This window comes from Hyaena hyaena, unplaced genomic scaffold (genome assembly GCF_003009895.1).
Source record: "Hyaena hyaena isolate Hyena2069 unplaced genomic scaffold, ASM300989v1 scaffold_186, whole genome shotgun sequence".
Classification (NCBI taxonomy): Eukaryota; Metazoa; Chordata; class Mammalia; order Carnivora; family Hyaenidae; genus Hyaena; species Hyaena hyaena.
In genome coordinates this window covers 1,508,080-1,530,098 of record NW_024080818.1, presented here as the reverse complement: position 1 = coordinate 1,530,098, position 22,019 = coordinate 1,508,080, and the positions used below count along the sequence as shown (strand labels likewise).

General features: G+C 35.7%; 1 protein-coding gene and 1 pseudogene across 3 annotated transcripts in view; one reads left to right on the top strand and one right to left on the bottom strand.

The window, feature by feature from the left end:
- Positions 1-22,019, top strand: part of RNF13 (ring finger protein 13) — a 163,842-nt gene that overhangs the window by 59,441 nt on the left and 82,382 nt on the right. For 2 of the 3 annotated variants that reach the window (XM_039241011.1, XM_039241010.1), the window contains exon 4: positions 8,034-8,159. In XM_039241011.1, coding sequence (XP_039096942.1) covers positions 8,034-8,159 — 126 coding nt within the window. Of the gene's footprint in view, positions 1-8,033; positions 8,160-22,019 lie in introns of those variants that run through there. The other variant, XM_039241012.1, reaches the window with a different exon arrangement.
- On the bottom strand, positions 10,957-11,544 carry LOC120237625 (annotated as a pseudogene).

The window sequence follows — 22,019 nt, the reverse complement described above, 5'->3', positions numbered from 1 at the left end:
TTGTTGAATCACTGTATTGTACACCTGAAACTAACACTGTATCTTAACTCTACAGGAATTGAAGTAAAAAAAATTTAATTTAAAAAGTGAAAATAGGGGTCCCTGGGTGGTTTAGTTGGTTAAGCCTCAGACTCTTGATCTCAGCTCAGGTCTAGATCTCAAGGTCGTGAGTTCAAGTGCTTTGTGTGGAGCCTACTTAAACAAAACAAAACAAAACACCAAATAGCTTTAAAGAATAGTCTTTAGTCTCACCAATCTCACTGAATCATTTTGTGTTTATATTAAATTTGAAAGACAATCTGTTCTTGAAGAAAGGAAACATTATTTGAATCAGTTTGACTCACAGCACCATCAGTTAGCAGCTGACTCTTAGGTGTGTTATCTTCTTTGAAGCTTAAGTTTTTTCTTCTCTAAAACAGGGATGATAATGCCTGTGATTTGTGATCCTCCTTTGTAAGCAGAAAGCTGTCCTCTAGGGTTTCAAATCAGTTATGATAGTTAACTTCAACAGCAGCAAATAACTTGAAAAACCAGCTGTCTGTAAGCTACATATCAAACTTTTACATAATACAATGAAAGATTTGGGGATAAGGGGGAAAATAGAAAGGTACAACAAGAAGAAAAAAGGTGACTTAGATTGCTAATCATTTTCATAAACATTTGTGAACTTTTGCCATAGAAGTGATGATTATATTAGCACAATGGCAAAATTATTAGAGTGCTGGGCTGAAAATAGGGAAAACTGGAATGTAGTCCTGGTTTAATCCTCCTCTCGGTGAAGATGAGTACTGTGATAATATGGGAAGAACATTGGCTTTGTGGGTCAGCATTACTGGGCTTCAAATTATGGTTCAATCACTTGGCAAGTGATTCAACTTCTTTAAGTCTGTCCACTTGTCTATAGTATGCATATCCAAAGGATCATTGTAAGGAAAGTGGCTATTTATTCTTTCTCTTATTTTGGGTTCTGTTTGCTCCCCCCCCCCCCCCGTTTCTTTAGATGAATGTTGAGGCCATCGATTTGAGACCTTTCCTTTTTTTTAATACAAGTATTTAAATTTCCCCTGTAAGTACTATGTTAGTGGTATCTGACAGATTTTGCTAAGTTGTGTTTTTATTTTCATTCATTTCAAATGTTTAGGGCCAATTTGGCCCACTTCTGAGGCAACTGTCTTTTGAGGACTCTCTTTGGTGCTCTGTATTCTGAAGATTTTCCTCTGCAGCTGATAAGAATACAGCTCTTCCCAGCCCCGTGTGGGCTCCAGGGATTGTTCTGTTTTCTCCTTTTTTTTCTCAGTTTTGGTAGCTCCCTCCCACACAAATGCAGATTACCACTCAGGCAAGGACTTGAGCTGACTGGACATCTCTGCATGTTTCTGGGCCCTCCGTCTTTGCAGCTCCCTTAACCCCAGTATGGTGCTCCACAAAACTTTAGCTGCCTTGACCTGGTCCAAACTCTGAGCTCTGTTTCCTCAACTGATCTAGACCGCTAAACTGTTGAGTTCTCCTGCCCTATACTGAGGCCTAGAATCTCTCTAGACACAGAGCTGAGCTATTTCTAGGGCTCATTGCATATATTTATTTCTTCTCAGCAGTTGCTGTCTTGTGCTATCTGTTGTCCATTCTTTGAAAGCTAATATTTCACACCTTTTGTTTAATTTTCTAGTTACTTAAAACAAGAGGATAAAACTAGCCCCTGTTATTTTATCATGGCTGGGAAATGAAGTTCATCTTAGCATCTAGTAGGTAATTAATGAATGCTAATTACAAATCTAAATAAATCACTCAAAAATTCTTACTGAAGTACATTATCAAGATAGGTGATTTTATAATTGCATATTGATGTTGTATAAATATGCTTTTTTCCCTTTGTTCTTAACCTCAGTGCAATCAATAAACAAATATAGTAGTCTGAGACTTTTTTTTATTTTTTAAGCTTTGACATGCCTAGACTATTAACATGAGCCAAATTTTGTTACCAGTGCTTTTTGAACTTTTTCAGAAATAATGTGTTGAAAATTATATAGTCGGTCTAAATAGTATTTGCTGACCGCACTTTTAAGTATTTTTTAAATGTTTTGAGCTATTTATGGGCTTATTGTATTTTTGTGACATCTTTTAATCAGATATTAAGGTCTAAAATCTAACTCATTGATCATATATATAACTAAAAAGGCTATTGGGGATGATTCTAACAGTATACAAGATGAGATGTAACTCTGAGATGAAAGATATTCAGTTACTGATTTGAAAAATGCTACAAATGTAATATTTAATTTGTGAGGTTTTTAAACAACCTTTTCTTATAATTCATTTAAGAGCTTAACTTTTAATTGGTATATAACCCTCAAATTTGTCTTATTCAGTGCTTTCCTCAGTGATGTACAGAAAGACATAGAAGGTATGGCTATCAAATTTGCAAATGGCATGAAGCTTGGAATGGTTAAAATACTAATGTTTTGCCCTGGAGTCTTAAAAGAAAGGTACTGGAAAGAGGAGAAAAATAACTCAGTAGCAACATATGTCAAAAATTTGCTGAAAAAACTGGTTTGTTTGCCAGAAACATCAATACATCAGTTACAGTGCATCAGTAGACGTGTACTGCCTAGAACAGGCTAAAGAGTGATAGTTCCTGTTACTTTCTTGTGACTGTTGTTGGTGTGTTTGGTTTATTCAAAAAATTGTTTTAAAGTACATTTAGGCTTATAGAAAGGCTATATAGAAAAACTATTATAGAAAAATAGTACAGAGAGTTTTCATATATGGTTTAATCAGTTTCTTTTTTTTTTTTTTTAATGTTTTATTTATTAGAGAGAGAGAGAGAGAGAGACAGCCTGAGCAGGGGAGGGTCAGAGAGAGAGAAGGAGACACAGAATTTGAAGACAGGCTCCAGGCTCTGAGCTACCTATCAGCACAGAGCCTGACACGGGGCTTGAACTCATGAACCATGAGATCATGACCTGAGCTGAAGTCGGACACAACCGACTAAGCCACCCAGGCGCCCCTACTCAGTTTCTTTTAATGTTAACATTTTATATAACTGTGGTACATTTATCAAATCTAAGAAATTAATATTTTTACAATATATTAAATAAAGTACAGACTTCTTTAACATTACACTGGTTTTTCCATTAACACCCTACTATATACCTTCTATATATAATAGTATATTCAGTGTTTGACCCCAAATTAAAGTGTAACAACCAAGTCAAATGCCACTTTTTCTGTTACTGCCTTCCATAGTTAGAATGGCTTTCTCTGTTCTATGCAGTTATACTATATGTTGCTTATACTTTGTTTTCTCTTATTGGATCTGTTGGTTCTTTCCAGATTTTAATTACTTGGTTAGGGACTCACTCAGTCTAATCCATCCTCTTACTTACGATGAAATGTGACCAGTGTATTCAGAGTACTGTTAAAGGAATTTAAAATAATATGATAAGAATAGTAGTTAAAGGATATTTTATTGCATAAGAAGAGCACAATCTCCAACCATTTGTGAAAAAGAAATTAAATGTACCCTGTATGTGAAAATAACGGACAGATTTTGAAAGAATGATCTAATAACGAATTTGAGGAAAGAGCAGTGGATATTTTTTAACATTGTAAAAAGTTATTGATTGAAATAAATCCATCTCTCTCACTCACATTAGGAAAATGTTAGCTAATAAACTCTGATCAGTATAACTCTGGTCTACATCTGAATGTAAAAATTATGACAAAGTTTCCTTTGACATCTTCGTTGTTTAAAACATTTATTTCAGTGCTTATTTATCTTTGAGAGACAGAGAGAGAGAGAGAGAGAGAGCTTGAGTAGGGAAGGAGCAGAGAGAGAGGGAGACACAGAATCTGTGTCTGTCAGTTTCCTCTGAGCTGTCAGCACAGAGCCTGATGTGAGGCTCCTACCCATGAACTGTGAGATCATAACCTGAGCCGAAGTCCGATTCCCAACCAACTGAGCCACCCAGGTGCCCCTGACATCTTCGTTGTTTAAAGTATTTATATCAGATTTTGGAATTAGCCTTAATTGCCTTTTATACTAACATTTTGGCTTGTTCATTTTTGTAAATGTTCATTCTTCTTTTTGTTGCCCATTTTGTTTTTCACCTAGTCGAGGTTGTTTTGTTTTGTCTTCTTACAGGAGTATAGCTTAGTGGTTGAGAACTTCCTGGGATTGCATGCCTGCTGTGTAACCTTGGACAAGTTACCTAACCTTTTTGAGACTTAGTTTCCTCATCTTTAAAATAAGGATAATAATCATAATAATAGCTATCTCCTTTAGTTATGGCATAGGTTAACTGATTTAGAATATGAAAAGAGCCTAGTGCCTGACACACAGTGTTGAGAGCTAAGCCTCAACAAGTGTTAACTCCTTGCTGTTACTACAATTAATTAGTTAATTTACAACTTCAGACACTAACAGAATAACTCACCCTTCTCTGACTCTCTCGTTCTGCTTTTATTTTTTACTCTTACAAAGAGAAAGTCATACTGCTGCCTTGCTTTCAAGATTTTTGTTGACATTGTAACTACATATACTCTTCTTAATTTTGCTATTTATATAGCTTAGCATTGGTGCAAGCTGAAAGGAAGGAAAGTTTAAGGCTCTTTTCAGCTTGACACAATCTTTTTTTAAACAAAACCACCATATCAAATTGTCTATGACTTTATTAACCAGCATAATTTATCAACAAAAGTGATTTTTCCATGTTTATCCTAAAATATTATAGTTCTAAATAACTCCTGAAGCATTCAAGCAAAGTTGTATTCAGTATAATTTTTATGTTTAGATGCTTTTGAATATTCTAGCTAAAAAGTGGTATCCCAGACTACTTTGGAAAACTGTTTGGCAGGATTTACTAAAGCTTGATATGCTCTGATCCAGCTTGATTATCCTATGGTTCCACTTTTATGTATATACTTAACAGATGTGTACATGTGTTAATGTCCGTGGAATGTTTATAACAGCAGTCTTTGTAACAGCTCCTAACTGGAAGTTCCCCTAATGCTCATCAACAGTAGAATAGATGTTGGCATATCACACAATGTAATACTGTATAGAAATGGCAGTGAAAGATCTGCCAAAAGTCTCAACAGTACGGTTGCTCAGCAGTAGGGATGAGTCTCACAGATACAGCAGTGAGAGAAAGAAGTCTAAAAGACCATTTGCTGTACTGTATGGTTCTATTTATCTCAAGTGTAAAATTAGGCAAAAATCAAGCTGTTAGAAGTCTATGTGATAACATTAGGAATGGAGGTTGAGGACTAGTTACTGGCAGGGAGGACGGAGGGAACTTCCGGAGTTCTATTTCCTGGTACAGGTGTGTTCAGTTAGTGAAAATTCATCAAACTGGAAAATTATATTTTGTGCACTTTTTTTATGTATAGTCAAAAGATTTCAAAAGAAATCAACATATATATGTAGTGAGCCTACTGCATTATACATTTGATGATACTGAGGTGCCAGTCTTGAGTGCACAATTTTTGTCTGGCGTTGTTTAAACATCAGGGAATTACAACAACAAAGACAGGAGAGATGGACATCTGGTCCTAAGTCTCCTAGGCACTGGTAGTTTTCTTGGGCTTCCTATACATTGGCATAAAGTGCCACTGTCAGAAGGCAGAAATGATGAGGATCTTTTATTACAGAGTAAACATCTTTTTTAAATGTTTATCAGGGCGCCTGGGTGGCTTAGTCGGTTAAGCGTCCGACTTTCGCTTGGGTCATGATCTCGCGGTTCGTGGGTTCGAGCCCCGCGTTGGGCTCTGTGCTGGCTGCCAGCTCAGAGCCTGGACCCTGCTTCGGAGTCTGTGTCTCCCTCTCTCTCTGACCCTCCCCTGCTCGCGCTCTCTCTCTCCTAGAAATTAATAAAACATTAAAAAAAAATTTTTTTAAAAATTAAAAAATAAATAAATAAATGTTTATCTATATTTGAGAGAGATAGATAGAGAGTGAGTACAAGCAGGGGAGTGGCAGAGAGAAAGAGACACAGAATCCTAAGCAGGCTCCAGGCTGTGAGCTGTCAGTGCAGAGCCTGATGCAGGGCTTGAACCGATGGATGAACTGTAAGATCATGACCTGAGCTGAAGTTGGATGCTTAACTGCTTAACTGCCTGAGCCACCTAGGCACCCCACCAGCATCTTTTTAATAAGAAAAGATTGGCCCAGGGAGGTGACACTAGGCATGTGGACCTGGCTTAAGGCAACACCTTGTTTGATATTCTTATTCAAGGGCCTAGAGAGTTGTGACAAATTAATTAACAAGACCCATTATACTACCTTGTATACCTTGTGGATGATAGAAACTAAGTGTGAACTTAGTTTTAAGTGACTCACATCTCAGGGAAGCATAGGAATTAATAGCAAGTTATTCTTTTAGCATAGTCCACAGGAAAGATAATATTTAATAATTCAAGAAAAAAACTTTTTTAAAGATTTCACTCAATTTTCTGTTAATGCAGCTAGATTGTTTTTTGGGCTTTTGGTTTATGTGTATTTGATTTTTATGTTTAAAAATAATACATTTGCCACAACAGATATAACAATATAGAAATTACTAAAAAAAAAAAAAAAAAAGAACCCTTTTCTAGTTTCACTTGTAGATCTTTTCTTGTGTATCTGTACATACATTAATTCACTGATTCTAAGATGCATTTATTTTATTAACCCCATGTTTTAACATCTCTGAAGTTGGAATGTGTCTTTCAACTGCTCCCACTAGGTGGCAGTCATGCTGGAATTGACATCACAAGACCGGAAATTTGGCCATAACTGTTCATATTGTCTTCACTTCAGTTGAGTTATATGTCTTGCTGGTACTACGTGGGTTGAGTTTAATTGATGTTCTAAGTGTCTGGAAAAGAACTACATTTTGTGACTTTTCATTAAAACAAAAAGTTAGTGTTTGTGCAGAAAGGCACAGAAAAGGTCGAAGGTGTAAATTTAACATGATTGAAGCAAATATTCATTGTTGGAAGGATAACTACAGTTCTATTTCCCTGCACAGTAAAAACCAAGTGCTTTATGGAATCAAGAAGGGGAACTATTTTTTGAGTAAATAAAGTTACACTGCATTTTATTTCTGAAACATTTGCAAAAACATTCCCTTTTACAAGCCAGTCAATGCAACTCTAGCAGGAGAAATTGCCACATCCTGTGGAATAATAGATGGTTGGTATGACCACTTCACACACCATTTAGGACTAATGTTAAGGAAACTGTGTCATAGCTTTAATTGCTTACCTTTTATAAATTTGCTGAATTTTCTTATCTCTGTGTTTTTTCAGTTATTACACCTGTTGAGATAGCCATTTGATTTTTCTATTCTAATCTGTTAATGTAAGATTTCATGTTGGCTTATTTTCTGATGGCAAACCATTCTGTATTTCTGGGAAAGTGACTTGCTGTTTTCTTTTTAAATTAATAGTTATCTTGTGGTTATCTTCTCAATTTGGTGTGTATAGATTTACCTCATTCTTTTTAATGGGTGTGTTGTTTTTCTATTGTATATTTTTTTATATGGCTACCTTATGATTTCCAGCTTTTGCTATTAAAAACAGTGTAGCATGGAGATTCTTTATACATACACCTTTATATACTCAGGCTAGTATTTCTGTAGAACAGATTCCTAAAATGCTGTGCATTTTCATTGTTTAATAACATGAAAGAAATGTAAAAGTTACTTTTAAAAAACTATTTACTTGGTTTAGAAATGTCAGTCATCATTGGAAAATACACCAACATGCTAACAGTGGTTGTCTTTGGGGTGATGGGCTTATGTGTGATCAAAAAGAAAACTTTAAAAGTAGAAATGGAACTTACTTTAAAAAACTAAATGCTTCTGAAATCAAATACTCTTTAGAAGTCCTTGGTTTTTGAACATTTGGAGGGTAAAGAATTGTCATAGCTCCCCAATAATTCATCTAGCATAATACAGAATACATGAAGCATATTTAAAAGGTATTTGTAGAAGTAAGTTGAACTGAATTCTTGAGTTTAACAAAGAAAAAACTTCTTGCCAATTCTTTTACAGGGTTTTTTGATTAATTCAAAACCAGAGAATGCCTGTGAACCCATAGTACCTCCACCGCTAAAAGACAATTCATCTGGAACTTTCATCGTGTTAATTAGAAGACTTGATTGTAATTTTGATATAAAGGTAATATTTGTTTTTTTCATTTTTTTGTTACTGTTTTTTTAGTTTATCTACTTTAAATTCTTCCTTGTTTCAGAAAGACTTTAAGAAAGTATACACAATTCATCCAGCTTAAGAAAAGAAAGCGAGGACAAAAGGAAAATGAAGGTGAAGTTGGTGAAGGCGAGAAAGAGAGGAGCAGGTTAAGTCTTATTCATCTGCTACAAAATTGGCTCTAAGCTTTTAGCAACCAGTACCAAGGGGAGATAGCAGCACTTCCACGATTCACAGTTTTAGTAAGATTGTAAACAAGTTGACCAGGATAAAAGTGATTGTTACTGGTTCTGAGAATTTGCAGATAGAAGTTAGAATCTTGAACTGTGGTTTAGTAATGGAAACTTGCTTGATCTAATCTAGGAATGGAAACGTTAACCTTCAGTTTTACTTTACTCTTCCATTATCAACATTACATATATATTTATATTTATGTTGACATTGGGACTCTTTTGTACTAAGCTGACTCTGTCACCTGTATGCAGTTTGTCTCTCTGGAGTGGGTTAAGTCTGATAAGTAAAACAAAGTTTGCCATAGGACCTCCCTCACTATCATTAGTGCTCTTCTAAAGGTGTGGTTTTTTGATGCTTTCAATACGGTCTTTACAAATCTGGTTGTGGATGGCCTTGGCAGAAGAGCCACATTGAGGCCTGTATAAAATACACCTTGGTGTTACTTTTACTGAACTATCTTAGACCTGAGTGTTGTGTAGCTTCTTACATGTATCTTAGAGAATAGACATAGGATATTACTTCATGTACTTGACACAGTAGTTTGATCTTAGATGATTTATTCAGTAGGAACAGACTCGTGCTCTGCCTGATTTTTGTCTCTGCTTCTTGCATTTCATGAAAGAAATGACACCACTATAATAAACTTATTAAAGGAACAAAATAGTAACTGCTAAAGGGTTTGGAAATGTAGGGCACTTTGGAAAGGATAGGTGTTGTTACTATTGTATTATCAGTCAAATGATTTCCTGTTCTTCCGAGTTATTTTATGTCCTTTCTATAATAGTTTGAATTTAAGCCATTTTAAGATTAGACCCAGAACTAAGCTGTAATAATTTCAGATTGTTCCAACAAAAAGGATATATTATTGTAATATTTCATGAATTTCTTGCCAATAAATTAAAAGTAAACCAAAATTTGCTGATTTTAAGGTTTATGGCATTATTATGCTATGTAATTTTATTAACTAGAAACTACAATACTTTTTTTTTTAGAATTTTTTTAGTTCATGATGGGAAGAGGTTCACTGCAAAATTTAGGGAAATACTGCCCTTGAATGTTTATTTTTGATGGTAGAAACACAACTCAGGGATGTGTAGGTGCTAGGGTTATTAGTCCTCCTGTCCCTCTAGTGGACCCTCAACCTGAGTCTGAGTGCTTCTAATGGAGTTTTAGGATTAGCTGGTCTCCAGGTCCTCTCTCCCTGCTTCCTGCCTTGAATTTTATTCTGCAACCATACCACCTCCTTGAAGTCTCTCGACTTGTTGTATGAGGCTAACTACACCTTTGTGCCTTTATACATACTGTTTTCTCTATTCAAGTCTCTGGCCAAGATGACATTTAAGTGCTAGCTGAGGATGTTGTCTTTTCTGGAAGTTTTACTTTTCTTTCTGCCCCCTCTGGCAGGATGAGTCATTCTAGCCCACTGTGCTACTCTTCTACTTTGTAAATAGCTCCTTTACTCTTTATCACATTATTGTTTTTTATTTTATATATTTCACTTATATGAGCTTACTGTGTTTAGAGGTCATGTATAGTTACCTTGTTTGTATCAGGGTGCATAGTAGACAAGTGATAAAGGTTTTTAAGTCAAATTATGTAGAATAGTGGTAAGGCTTCTACTTAGGTGTATAATGCATTTTTTAAAAACATGTACATGCAAAATCTTTTAAATGGATTCTCATCTTAGAAAAATGTTAAAATTTTTTCATTATACCTCATCATGTAGGTGTAGCTTGATTTTATTTTATTTTATTTTTAAATTTTTTGTAGACATAGTTTTAATGAATAAGGTCCTAGTCTGTTGTATATGTTTTTGTTTTAAAACTCTTGTTTTCTTTTCTTCCCAAATAGAGTATTTATTATAGCCATTTTAAAGCTAATAGTTCCTTATTCATGTTGTTCCTAATGGTTTCTGTCTTGTCTTAGTTGTATGAAAAATATGTGGCCTCAGGGGTGCCTGGGTGGCTCAGTTGGATAAGTGTCTGACTTCGGCTCAGGTTATGATCTCACAGGTTGTGAGTTCGAGCCCCACATTGGGCTCTGTGCTGACACTGCGGAACTTGTTTGGGATTCTCTCTCTCTCCCTCTGTGCTCCCCACCCCTAACACCCTCTCTCATTCTCTGTCTCCCAAAATAAATAAACTTAACAAAAAAAACATGAGACCTCAGTTTACAGGGTGTCTAGACACATTGATTTTAATTAAAGTCTGGAAACAGACTGCATACATTTGAATCCAATTTTTTTTTTTCATTTGAAATACAAAAAAGAATGGGAATAACAGTGACAAATGAGATTTCACCACTGGATACTGTGATGTGACTATAACAGTCTTTTATTTGAAACTCAAGGAACAACTGCATTCCAAAACAGCTAAATATGCAGGTTCACAATATGAAGATGTTTTTTAAACTGTCACATTCACTCTGAAGCCCACTCATTTCCTTCAGCATGCCAGAGATGAAGCACATGTTCTGTTCAGCTGTACCATAAAGTGACAAATACCCTGCACCAGTGACATCACAAGACAGTTGCCTATGAAACCATACTTCTGACCCTGGGCTCCAGCTGCACCTTCTCATATGTCGTCATCCTCACCAGGGAGAGAAGTTTGACAGACTCCAAGTTAGGGTCTCCAGTTAGTTTTCTAGAAGGCCAGAGGAAGGGCTTTTCAAAGTTGTAGTTACTTTTGGCAGAAATATCATAGTACTGAAGGTTTTTCTTTCAGTAGAAGACAATAGATTTTGCCTTAAGTTTCCTGTCCTTAATGTTGACTTTGTTGCTACACAGCACCATGGGGATGTTTTCACATACTCATACTAGATCTCTGCCAGTTAGGCACATTCTTGTAAGTAACTCTTGATGTTACATCAAACATCGTAATGGCACACTGGGCTTGGATGTAATAGCCATCTCTCAGCCCACCAAGTTTCTCCTGACTGGCCATATCCCATACATTGAATTTAAGGTCCTCTGTTGGTATGGAACACCAGGGGATGGACCCCAACACCCAAAGTGATTATGTATATCTCAGATTCACCCGTCAGCTGATAGTTTTTCTCTGCCATCATTGCCAACCAATTCAAGTTTGGACTGGACTTGGGATTCTCCTTGGGCAGCCATTGTGCTGTTACTTCCAGAAGCGTCTCACCTGACCTGAATCCTATTTTTATCGTTTATTAGTGGTGTGATCTCAGGCAAGCTATTTTACCTCTGTGTGCCTCAATTTCTTTATCTGTAAAATAGGAACTATAATGTTCCCTACATCATAGATTTGTTCTGAAGATCAAGTGAAATAATCAGTGTTAATGCTTATCAGATAGTGTCTTGCACACAATAAGGAAGCAACAGGAATTAGCTGTTGATGTTGTACACTTTTTACCATTGGTGTAAAATAGAATAAGGATCAAGATGGCAGAGATGCTAACTGTACTAGGCCTAGAAGTTTTTCACAGTTTGCTGTTTGCAAGCTGGAGAACCCGGACAACCAGTGTATAATTCATTGTGAGTCCCAAGGCCTCAGAACCAATGGAGCCAATGGCATAAAGTCCTGGAATCAAAAGGTCCAAGAACCAAGAGCTTTGATGTCTGAGGGCTGGAAAACGTGGATGTCAGGAAGAGAGAGGATTTGCCTTCCCTTTACCTTTTCATCTATTTGGGCACTCTACAGATTAGATAATGCCCACCCATGTTGATTAGAGTGGTGGATTTTTTTTTATTTTTTACTGCCAATCTCTTTCAGAAATCCCTGCACAGACCCACTCCAAAATACTGTTTTACCAGCCAGAGATGACACGTAACATTAACCACCACACTGACCTTTCAGAAACTAAATTATTAGCTGATAAGTCACACTGTGATGCAGTACTCAGTGACAGTAGAGTGTGAAATTTCTAAAGGACAGTTTAGTCATGCCAGCATGTAATATATAAAATAAAAGTTTCATAAATTCACCAGAGTAAGAAATAGGCATCACCTATCAAGGTAGTGTTAAATATATAAGGATAAAGTCCTCACACTTACTGGAAAAACAACTGAAATTCATCCAAAAGAGCATTTCCTTGCTAAGGTAGTCATTGGATGATAGGCTATCAGCTTTATTAGCTGTAATCTTTGGATCAAAATTCTATGCCTATATTTTCTGGGCTTCCAAATTGATGATTTTTTTAGTAGGTATGTTATAGAACCTAATCACTTAGAATGTATGTTCTAGTACTTTTCTGAATTGAAAATAAATAGCTCTTTGTATAAAATAGGGGCTCATTCATATATATCCACAATTTGTATGAATACATTGACTTAAGAAAATAGAAAAATAGAAAATAGAAGAAAATAGAAAAATAACTCATTTCCTTATTCCTGATGTAGCATCCTGGGACAAAGTGCTAGAAGTGCTTAATTCAGCCCCATACAGAATGCTGCAGTTGATAGTAGCTGCAAGGTTATATATTTTGTCATGCCACTTATCAGAAATGATACCCAAATTATCTCAGACAAATGAGAATGAGCAGTGTCTTACAAAGCTTTCCTCAGAGGAAACCTTTTCATTGTAGATAACAGAAGGGAAAAGAAGAAGTAAAATGTCATCAAGATCTCGTAGTAACTGTGGTGGTGGTAATCTTGGTAATGTGGGTACTTGAGGGTTTACTTTTTGGAATTCTTTAGATTTTTTTTTTTTTTTGAAGATGAGTGTTGTACTATAATTAAAGAAACCTAGACATATTTCTTCCTTAGAAGTCAATGAAGTCAAGTTGTGTTCTACAAAAAAGAAAAAGAAAAAAGGCAGTTTTTTTTTTTTAAACAAAGTATCCGAAGTGCTTTGTGACTCAGGGATAGCCAATAAGGATTCAGAAATGCAATGAACAGTTTTTGGAAGGTAGCAAATTGTATTGTTTGTCACATTCTAAATTAAAGAGAGCGCTGTTTTAATTTTTTTTGTCTTCTGTCGAGAGAAGCACATCTGAGCCTTTTAATTTGTCTTGCTCTAAAGAAATGTAGCAAAACCTATACCCAGAATTAGTATTTGGATATGTGAAGTGTCCAGAGGGCTAATAAGAACTGTTGATTACCCGCCAGCTGCTTATTCTGAAAACAATCACTTTTACTCACACTGACAAAAACTGTATGCTCTGAAAAATACAGCTCTTTAGAGGAAAAGCAAAACAATGTTATTTTGTTTATCTTTGTACAATGCTGTTCTTTATTGTGACAAACTGTAATTGTTGGAAATGCTAGTTTTTTGGTGAGTATTTGAAGTTCAAAAAACATTGATGGCTCTGGTAAATAAATTAAGGCATTGTTAAATCTTTTAATTAGAAAAATGACTTTGTAACATTCTGAGGCAGAGGGTTCTCAGAAGACTTGAATTGGCATCCCAGTGGAAAATACTACTTTTCTTTTTTTTTTGTAAAAATATCTGGTTATTTGAAGAACATTTTTAAAAAATCACATAAAACAGAAGTTTTCAGAACAACACAAATTTCTGTGTTTATATATAGCCAATAAAGATTAGTTATCAAAAGTCTATTCATTGTCCTTGAGATGCTGAATATTTTCATCATATGGTTTTAATACTAAGTAATTTCTTCAAATAGTTATTTTAACTGAGCTCTGGACAAGCTTGGTAAAGAGATATGGTGCATTGCATGTACTTCTGAATTTTATTACCAGTTTCTGCTCTAATGATTATTTTTGAACAGTGCAGCTACAAAGCCATATAGGCCAGTTTTCAAGCAGCTGAAAGGACTTAGTTATTCCCTCTACCTTTTTCTTTTTTTTTTTCCTGACGTGGATCAAGTTGCATTTGGATTGTAGATAATAAGGAATACATTGGTACTCATTTTCTGTTGCAGTGTGACTTGTATAAAACTTGGGTGTCATACAAACCCCCTTGACCTGACTCCTGCCTATCTTCCAAGTCACGTCTGTACTTTGCCTGCCCTGTCACCTTACCCTTCAATAGTTTACAAGTCCATATATGCAGTGAGCAGTCTCTCCCTTTCTGTCTGGTTTTTACCATGTCCTTCATGGATTATCCTCCCTCTGCTTGTCTCTCTGGATAGCCTAACTTTATTTTAGCTCTCAGATATGAAGTAATCTGAAACCTTTCCTGATTTTCACTAAGGTTGAATAGATCACTTCTTCTCCAATATATTACTTAACCCCATTTAATCACTTTTTCTTTTATATATCTTTGTGAGGGAAAAAATAATGTTTTAGGTTCTACAGTTTTAGTGTCTAATACATTGTATGGCACTTGGTGGATGCTGAGTAAGTATTTGCTGAATGAACTAATTTAGAAAACTTTAAGGGCTTATACTTAAATTTAAATAGATTAAAGAATAAACAGTATTATTGGAACCTTCTTTTGGCTCCATGTTCACTTCATTTAATGTTCTTGGAAGTATTTCTAAATCTAGATACTCATTCATCCCATAAACATGTTTCTCTAGATCTCCATGTTTTCTGAAAAATTAAAAAAAATTACCGTTAACATTTTTAGGTTATTTGGATGACCTTGTAATAAATAAACATACCATTTTTTAAATGAAATTTTCTTATCTTGTAAAATAGTCCTCTAGTTTTCCTTTCTAGTTTTAACTTTCATTACCTTTTTCAGGCCTCCAGGCTCATATAATACATGGGATTCCCACAATTTCACTTAAAAATTTTTTTTTTAAATGTTTATTCACTTCTGAGAGACAGAGATGAATAAACTCACTCCCCAGAGTGAGTAGGGGAGGGTCAGAGAGAGAGAGGGAGACACAGAATCAGAAGCAGGGTCCAGGCAGGGCTCAAACTCATGAACCATGAGAGCATGATCTGAGCCAAAGTCAGACACTTAACCAACTGAGCCACTCAGGTGCCCCCACAATTTCACTTTTATTTCTGTAGTACCAAGCAAATAGATATGTATTGAGTAGAAATTAAACTGAAAATTATCTCAAAGTTGCTTAATATTATTTAATTTTTCCTACTCTTTTCTATGTTCCTCTAAAGTAATTTATAGCATTTGTTATTAATGTACTTCAGAATCATGTTTAACAGATTCCACAAAAGGCATGCTTTCAGGGATATTTGGAGTATGGAAACATTTTTACCTACATATGGTTCAAACAGCTTTGTGCTACTAGTTCATTAAATTATTCACTTATTTCCTCTACCCTTTAATTAAAAAAATCTGCATTTTAATAATTAGTTTCCTTTATATACATTTATATTTCCTTTATAACATTTATGCAATATTAAAACAATAAAATTTTCGGGGCGCCTGGGTGGCTCAGTTGGTTAAGCATCCGACTTCAGCTCAGGTCATGATCTCAAGGTTTGTGGGTTCGAGCCCCACATCGGGCTCTGTGCTGATGGCTCAGAGCCTGTTTCGGATTCCATGTCTCCCTCTCTCTGCCCCTCCCCACTCATTCTCTGTCTCTCAAAACTGAATAAATGCTATAAAAAAATTTCTTTAAAACAATAAAATTTTCTTCTTTTACCAGGGAAGTAATATTCAGTGAAAGAAAACTGTAAAATAGTAAATTACATGTACTTTAACCTAATGAAACATGTAGTGCCCATTACTGTATTTACATATCTCTTCCCCACACATTCTTTTCCTTCAAAATCAAGACAATCCGATTATTCAGATACACAAGGCTGTCCAGGTAGGGAAGAAAGCTAGGATCTAGAGGAAGAGGAACATGGATTATATCCATGCACTCCTCTTAATGAGAGTGAAACATCATTAGAGCCCTAGTAGCGCCTTCCTGGAGTAGCTTTTCCCAACATGGCAGTGTAGTGATCCTAAAATAACATGTGGGAACGGGACTTGATCTTGGCAGGATTGCTTGCTACATTTCTGGATCTTATTTCAACTATTGATTGTTCTGTGCTGTAACAACTCTAGGAATTTTTATTCTATAGGTGGAATTAAGTTTTTACATTCACATCTGAAGCCACTAGTGCTGCTCCATTCTCATCTGCATTGCTTTGATCATTTGAGGAGATTCTGCTGCTTAATTTCTTCTTACTTTAGACAAAAAAGGTCCAAAAAAGGAGTTTTGAGAACTGTGTCTATTCTCTAAGTCTCCCATTAATTTCTTTACCTCATCTCTTTCCCTTTTAAGGAAAACAACTTTTTCTCCTGTGTTGAACATCTAAGTTGGGAGAAAGAGTAGTTTGTACCAGGCTGATGGTTGAGTTACTGTTGCTTTGTATTGGCAATTCTAAAAGAAAAGAAAACCAGTTTTCTAAAGAATTTTTTCAGTTGGCATTTGGAAGCAGAGTTAGATTGCATTTTCTGCAGAGGATCCTTTGAAGTCCCTTGGAGGTTGGATCATAAAGTGAAGCTCAAATTGTTTCAGATTATGCTAGAACTGCCAACACCCAGTGTCTAGCCAGCATGGTCAGAAGAGGCCAGGTTCCAGAACCACCCAGGATGTGTGTTAGATACTGTTTTCTTTTTTGTTTTGACTTTTTACCTTTTTGTATTTTGAAACTAGCATACACAGAAAAGGAATTCATAATGTATGTTTGCACAATTTAATAGTGCATACATAGGGCACTATGATAATGAATATCTGAGTACTCCCTACTCAAGTTTGAGAGAGAAACGTTACTTACTGATGTTAATTAATCAAACTTCATTAAAGGCTCAATTAGGCAAGTTATTTTCATTTTTTAGGTTTTATTACATCTATAGATATTAAATGCATATTGATATCTGATCTTCGTGAGGGAGTTTCCTATTTGGAATATTTTTATAGTAATTTCAAATGTTTTAATAAAGTGATGTTAAGTGTACTGCAAGGTGATTGCTTGTTAAAGCTGCTCACTTTCTTGTATTTGAAAAAGCTTGTTATGAAAACAATTCTTTGCTAAGGCCAGACCAAGCCCCCAAACTACTGTGCATTTCCTATTTCTTTACTGTATATTCTTTTTTTTCCCCTTCTATATATTGTTACTGTATTTCTCTGTAGTTTGATTATAACCTAAAAAAACCATGGATACTTTGTCATTTCAGCTTCTTGGGAGTAGAGCCTATGTTTTATGCAGTTCTGTGTACTGAGTTTTTTATCACAGTACCTGGGACACCAAAATGAGCAAGTAGTGAAGGAGGGACTATACTCAGAGCTCTACCAATGGGTGGCGCTAAGCACCAAAATGCTCATTGTAAAGTTGTTCCTTCAGTTACATTTCAGCTGTAGTACAAGTTAGTCACTAGTTGGGAATTCCTAGTTGGCTGATAGCAAGTTCAGAGAGTTTTGTTTTTTTTTTTAAACAAAAAATTCTTTCAACAAGCTTTATTTAGATTGGTGGGTGGGTTGAAAGGGAACTTCTCATTAGGATTATAAATAATTAAGACTTGATTAGAATATGAATCTCAGCAGTATCCAAAAAATATGAATTATCAGATTTTTCATTTTAACATGTAGTTTAATATGCATATCAAACTAAAGAATAGTTATCCATAAACTTATGGATACTTCTATTAAATTGCATTCCTGAGAATTTATTTGGGTGACTTTTAAATGATGTAGTTAATTTTAACTGGTAAAGTTTGTTACAAAGTAACATTTTTTAATCTTTTACTTTTATTATATTTTTAAAATGTTCATTTATTTATTTTGAGAGAGAGCACATGCACATGAGTGGAGTAGAGAGAGAAAGAGACTCCCAAGTAGGCTCTACACTGCCACTGCAGAGCCCCGTGTGGGGCTCAAACCCACAGAACTCTAGATTACAACCTGAGCTGAAATAAATAGTTGGACGCTAAACCAACTAAGCACTCAGGTGCTCCTAAAAGATTTTTCTTAATGTTTATTTATTTTAAGAGAGAAAAAGAGAGCAGGGGAGAGGCAGAGAGAGAGAGAGTGAGAGAGAGAGAGAAGATCTCAAGTTGGCTTTGCGCTGACAGTGCAGAGCCCATTGCAGGGCTCGATCTCACCAGTTGTGAGATCATGACCTGAGCCAAAATCAGGAGTTGGGTGCTCAACTGACTGAAGCACCCAGGCAACTCCCTAGAAGATTTTTTTTGAAAAAGCATCTTCAAACTAGTAGCAATATTAGAAATAGTTGCACATGATGGTTTATTTTGGGTTTTCTTAATGTCTCTAAGAAAAAAAGGATTATTTATAGTTTTAATTTATTGTACTAATCATGTCCTAGATATAGTATTAAACTTCACTGGAAACAGTCACATTTAGAGACCTATGAGCTAATTACTATGATTGGTGACGGTGTGTTATAGAATAATATTGTTGTAATGAAAAGCACAAATTCCTGTTTGCAGATATTGTACAGGACATTTAAGAACTCATTATAATAAGTAGGTTTCAAACTTCCTTTTTTTTTTTGAGAGACAGAGAGAGAGAGGCCACACACATGAAGGGAGTTGGGGAGGGGTGTAGGGAAAGGGTGAGAGAATCTTAAGCAGGCACCATACTCAACACAGAGCCCATATGCTGGGTGGGGCCTGGATATCAGGACCATGAGATCATGACCTGTACTGAAATCAATAATTTCTCATTTAACCACCTGAGCCATCCAGGCACCCCAGTTTCAGACTTTTGACTGTAAGAAATAACAGCCATATCCACAGTAAGAAATTTATTTTTGCTCATGCCCTGATACGTATACAACACGTAGCCTGTAATAAAGTTTGATGAAATAGTATTTCCCTATACTGCCTATAATACTCTGGTATATGAAACTTCTTTTTATTAAAAAAAAAAAACAAGTTCACCTAGTTCCACTAAATTATTTTACTACCCAAAATTTATACTACCCTCAATATTGAAAAATTGCTTTCCCATGTACCAAAACAAAGATTGACTTTAAAATGCTGCCAATGGGGCTAAGATTAACAATTCCAGAAGCAACGGATGTTGGCAAAGATGTGGAGAAAGGGGAACCTTCTTGCACTGTTGGTGGGAAGGCAAACTGGTTCAGCCACTCTGGAAAACAGTGTGTAGGTTCCTCGAAATTAAAAATAGAATTACCCTACAACCCAGAAATAACACTACTAAGAATTTATCCAAAGGATACAAGAGTGCTGATTCATAGGGGCACATATACCTGATGTTTATAGCAGTGCTATCAACAGTAGCTAAATCATGGAAAGAGACCAAATGTCCATTGATGGATGAATGGATAAAGAAGATGTGCTGTGTGTGTATATATATGTATATATGTATATACACACACCAAATATATAGATAGACTATATATATATGGACTACTACTACTTGGCAATGAAAAAGAATGAAATCTTGCCATTTGCAACAACATGGATGGAACTGGAGGGTATTATGCTAAGTGAACTAAGTCAGAGAAAGACAGATATTATATTATATCACTCATATGTAGAATTTGAGAAACTTAACAGAAGACCATGGGGAAAAGGAAGGGGAAAAATAGTTAGAGAGGGAGGCAAACCATAAGAGACTCTTATGTACGGAGAACAACCTGAGGGTTGATGGGGAGGTGGGGGGCAAGGGAAAATGGGAGATGGGCTTTGAGGACGGCTCTTGTTGGGATGAGCACTGGGTGTTGTATGTAAGTGATGAATCATGGGAATCTACTCCCAAAGCCAAGAGCACAGTGTATACACCGTGTGTTAGCTAACTTGACAATAAATTGTATTAAAATACTTTTGTAAAAAATTTAAAAATTTGTTTAAATAAAACAAAATGCTGCCACTGGAATGTAACATAAAATCTTTAATTTTTAAAGTTCCCAAGGATTCTACCTTCTGTGCTCTGCTGTACATGAAACAAGTATGGCTTTGCATACAGGCACAGATTTACCAGTCCTACCAAAAATATTTTCTAACGAAACAAATAAATTCAACTCATCTCCAAGCCTAAATAAACATACGGCATTTGTCAGAAGGTCAACACTCTTAAAATATAACCTTACATAGGAGAGGAAACATGTCTTTGCATCACCATAACAAATGTCACAAAGCTTCAGCATTAAAACCACATGCTTTTTTTGACAGTTTTTCTTAGAACTTTTATGTACTTATTTTTTTTTTTTTTTTTTTTTAAGAATTGAATTCTCATCAGGGTTCCCTCTTTGTTTCTCTACCACAGAAAAGAATTCAGGATGGGGGAAGGCTGGCATGACTACTACTAGTAGTCTACTACTAGTGAGTATAGACAGAGAGGAAGTGACATTTGACACTCAGGAGAAAAACCAGCTAGGGTTTGGTGAAGCATATTTCATAATGATCCTCAGGTCGCTGGAAAAGGTCAAATCATATTTGGTACCTTTTACTGAGAAAGCTGGGAAAAGGCAAAATATTTTAGGAACAATTTTTATCCATGATGACTGAAGTAAAATTTTTGGCATATTTTTCAGGGGGAACTAAGCACAGATAGAAGGAACTTTTATTCTTGTGGCATATGTCTTGGTGGGTAAGGCTGGATAGACCTTCACCTTGGTTGTGATTTGGTTTGATTAAGCAAATGTTTATGTGAGAGAGCTTCTTCTAGGCTTGAAATATATACAAATAAGGTAGTTCCTTTCCTTAAAGAACATAAAATCTTACATTCAAAATACTCTAAATGTTAGTTTATTTTATCAGGTCTCTATTATTCTAGATGATACCAGGTTAGGTTTTTCTGATAATTAATGTTTTTACCAAGATGTTCTTTATCAGGATGGGGAAGTTCTCTTCTATTTTTTTTTTTTTTTAAATTCAACGATATCATTTACATGAACAATATCATGAAAAGATGCGATCATTACTTTTTCAAGGCCTGCCCCCATGCCGGTACTGAAGTGTTTACAAAATATCAGGAGACTTAGCTATCATATATTAAGCATATAATGGCTACAGTAGGAATTGTTGTTTCATAGATTCTAGCATTATCTCCACATTTCTGATAGGGGGCTGAACATTGTACCAGCAGTGAAGAAACCCTACCTGAACTAGTGCTCATTGGGCCTGATGAGTTCTAACGGCTGCAAATCAGTGAACTAGGGTTTCACTTCCAGGAAACTTACATATGTTAGAGCATGAGATAAGGTTAGCTAGCATGTGTGTGACCAAGAAACTTGTTTCTTATTACCAGTAAAAGAGGCCAAGTTTAGCTCCTTTACATTTTTCTCCATTTATTATATGTCCTTTAATTCATACGTACCTATCCTGATCAAATCCCCTGTAGTGAGACTGAATGAAGTGTGGTGATGCTTCCCGTGGAATTTGTGCACACCTGCGCTTTAAGGTCTACAGCTTTAATAGGCAGTACACCAATAGTTAGAATTCTTGGTGCAACAATTTCTATCCTTCCTAGTGAACCAAAGTCACTAAATGATTGAACTTTGATACCTAGCTGTCATTAAGGATTCCATGTTTGGAGGATGGCCTCTTTTACCATGCAACTTTGGACTTACCCTCTTCTCCCAAGAGCAGCAGTGGTAAGAACCCCACCTCCAGACTCTCTAGCAAGTACCACATAGCTGTGGAACTTGCTGAATGAACTTCTGCTGACTATACATAATTTTATCGTCTAGTAGTCTAAGCTCTATTCAGTAGCCAGACCGTCTCCTGGAACTTTGTTTAGTATGCTCTCATCATAGAACTCAGAGCATATGGG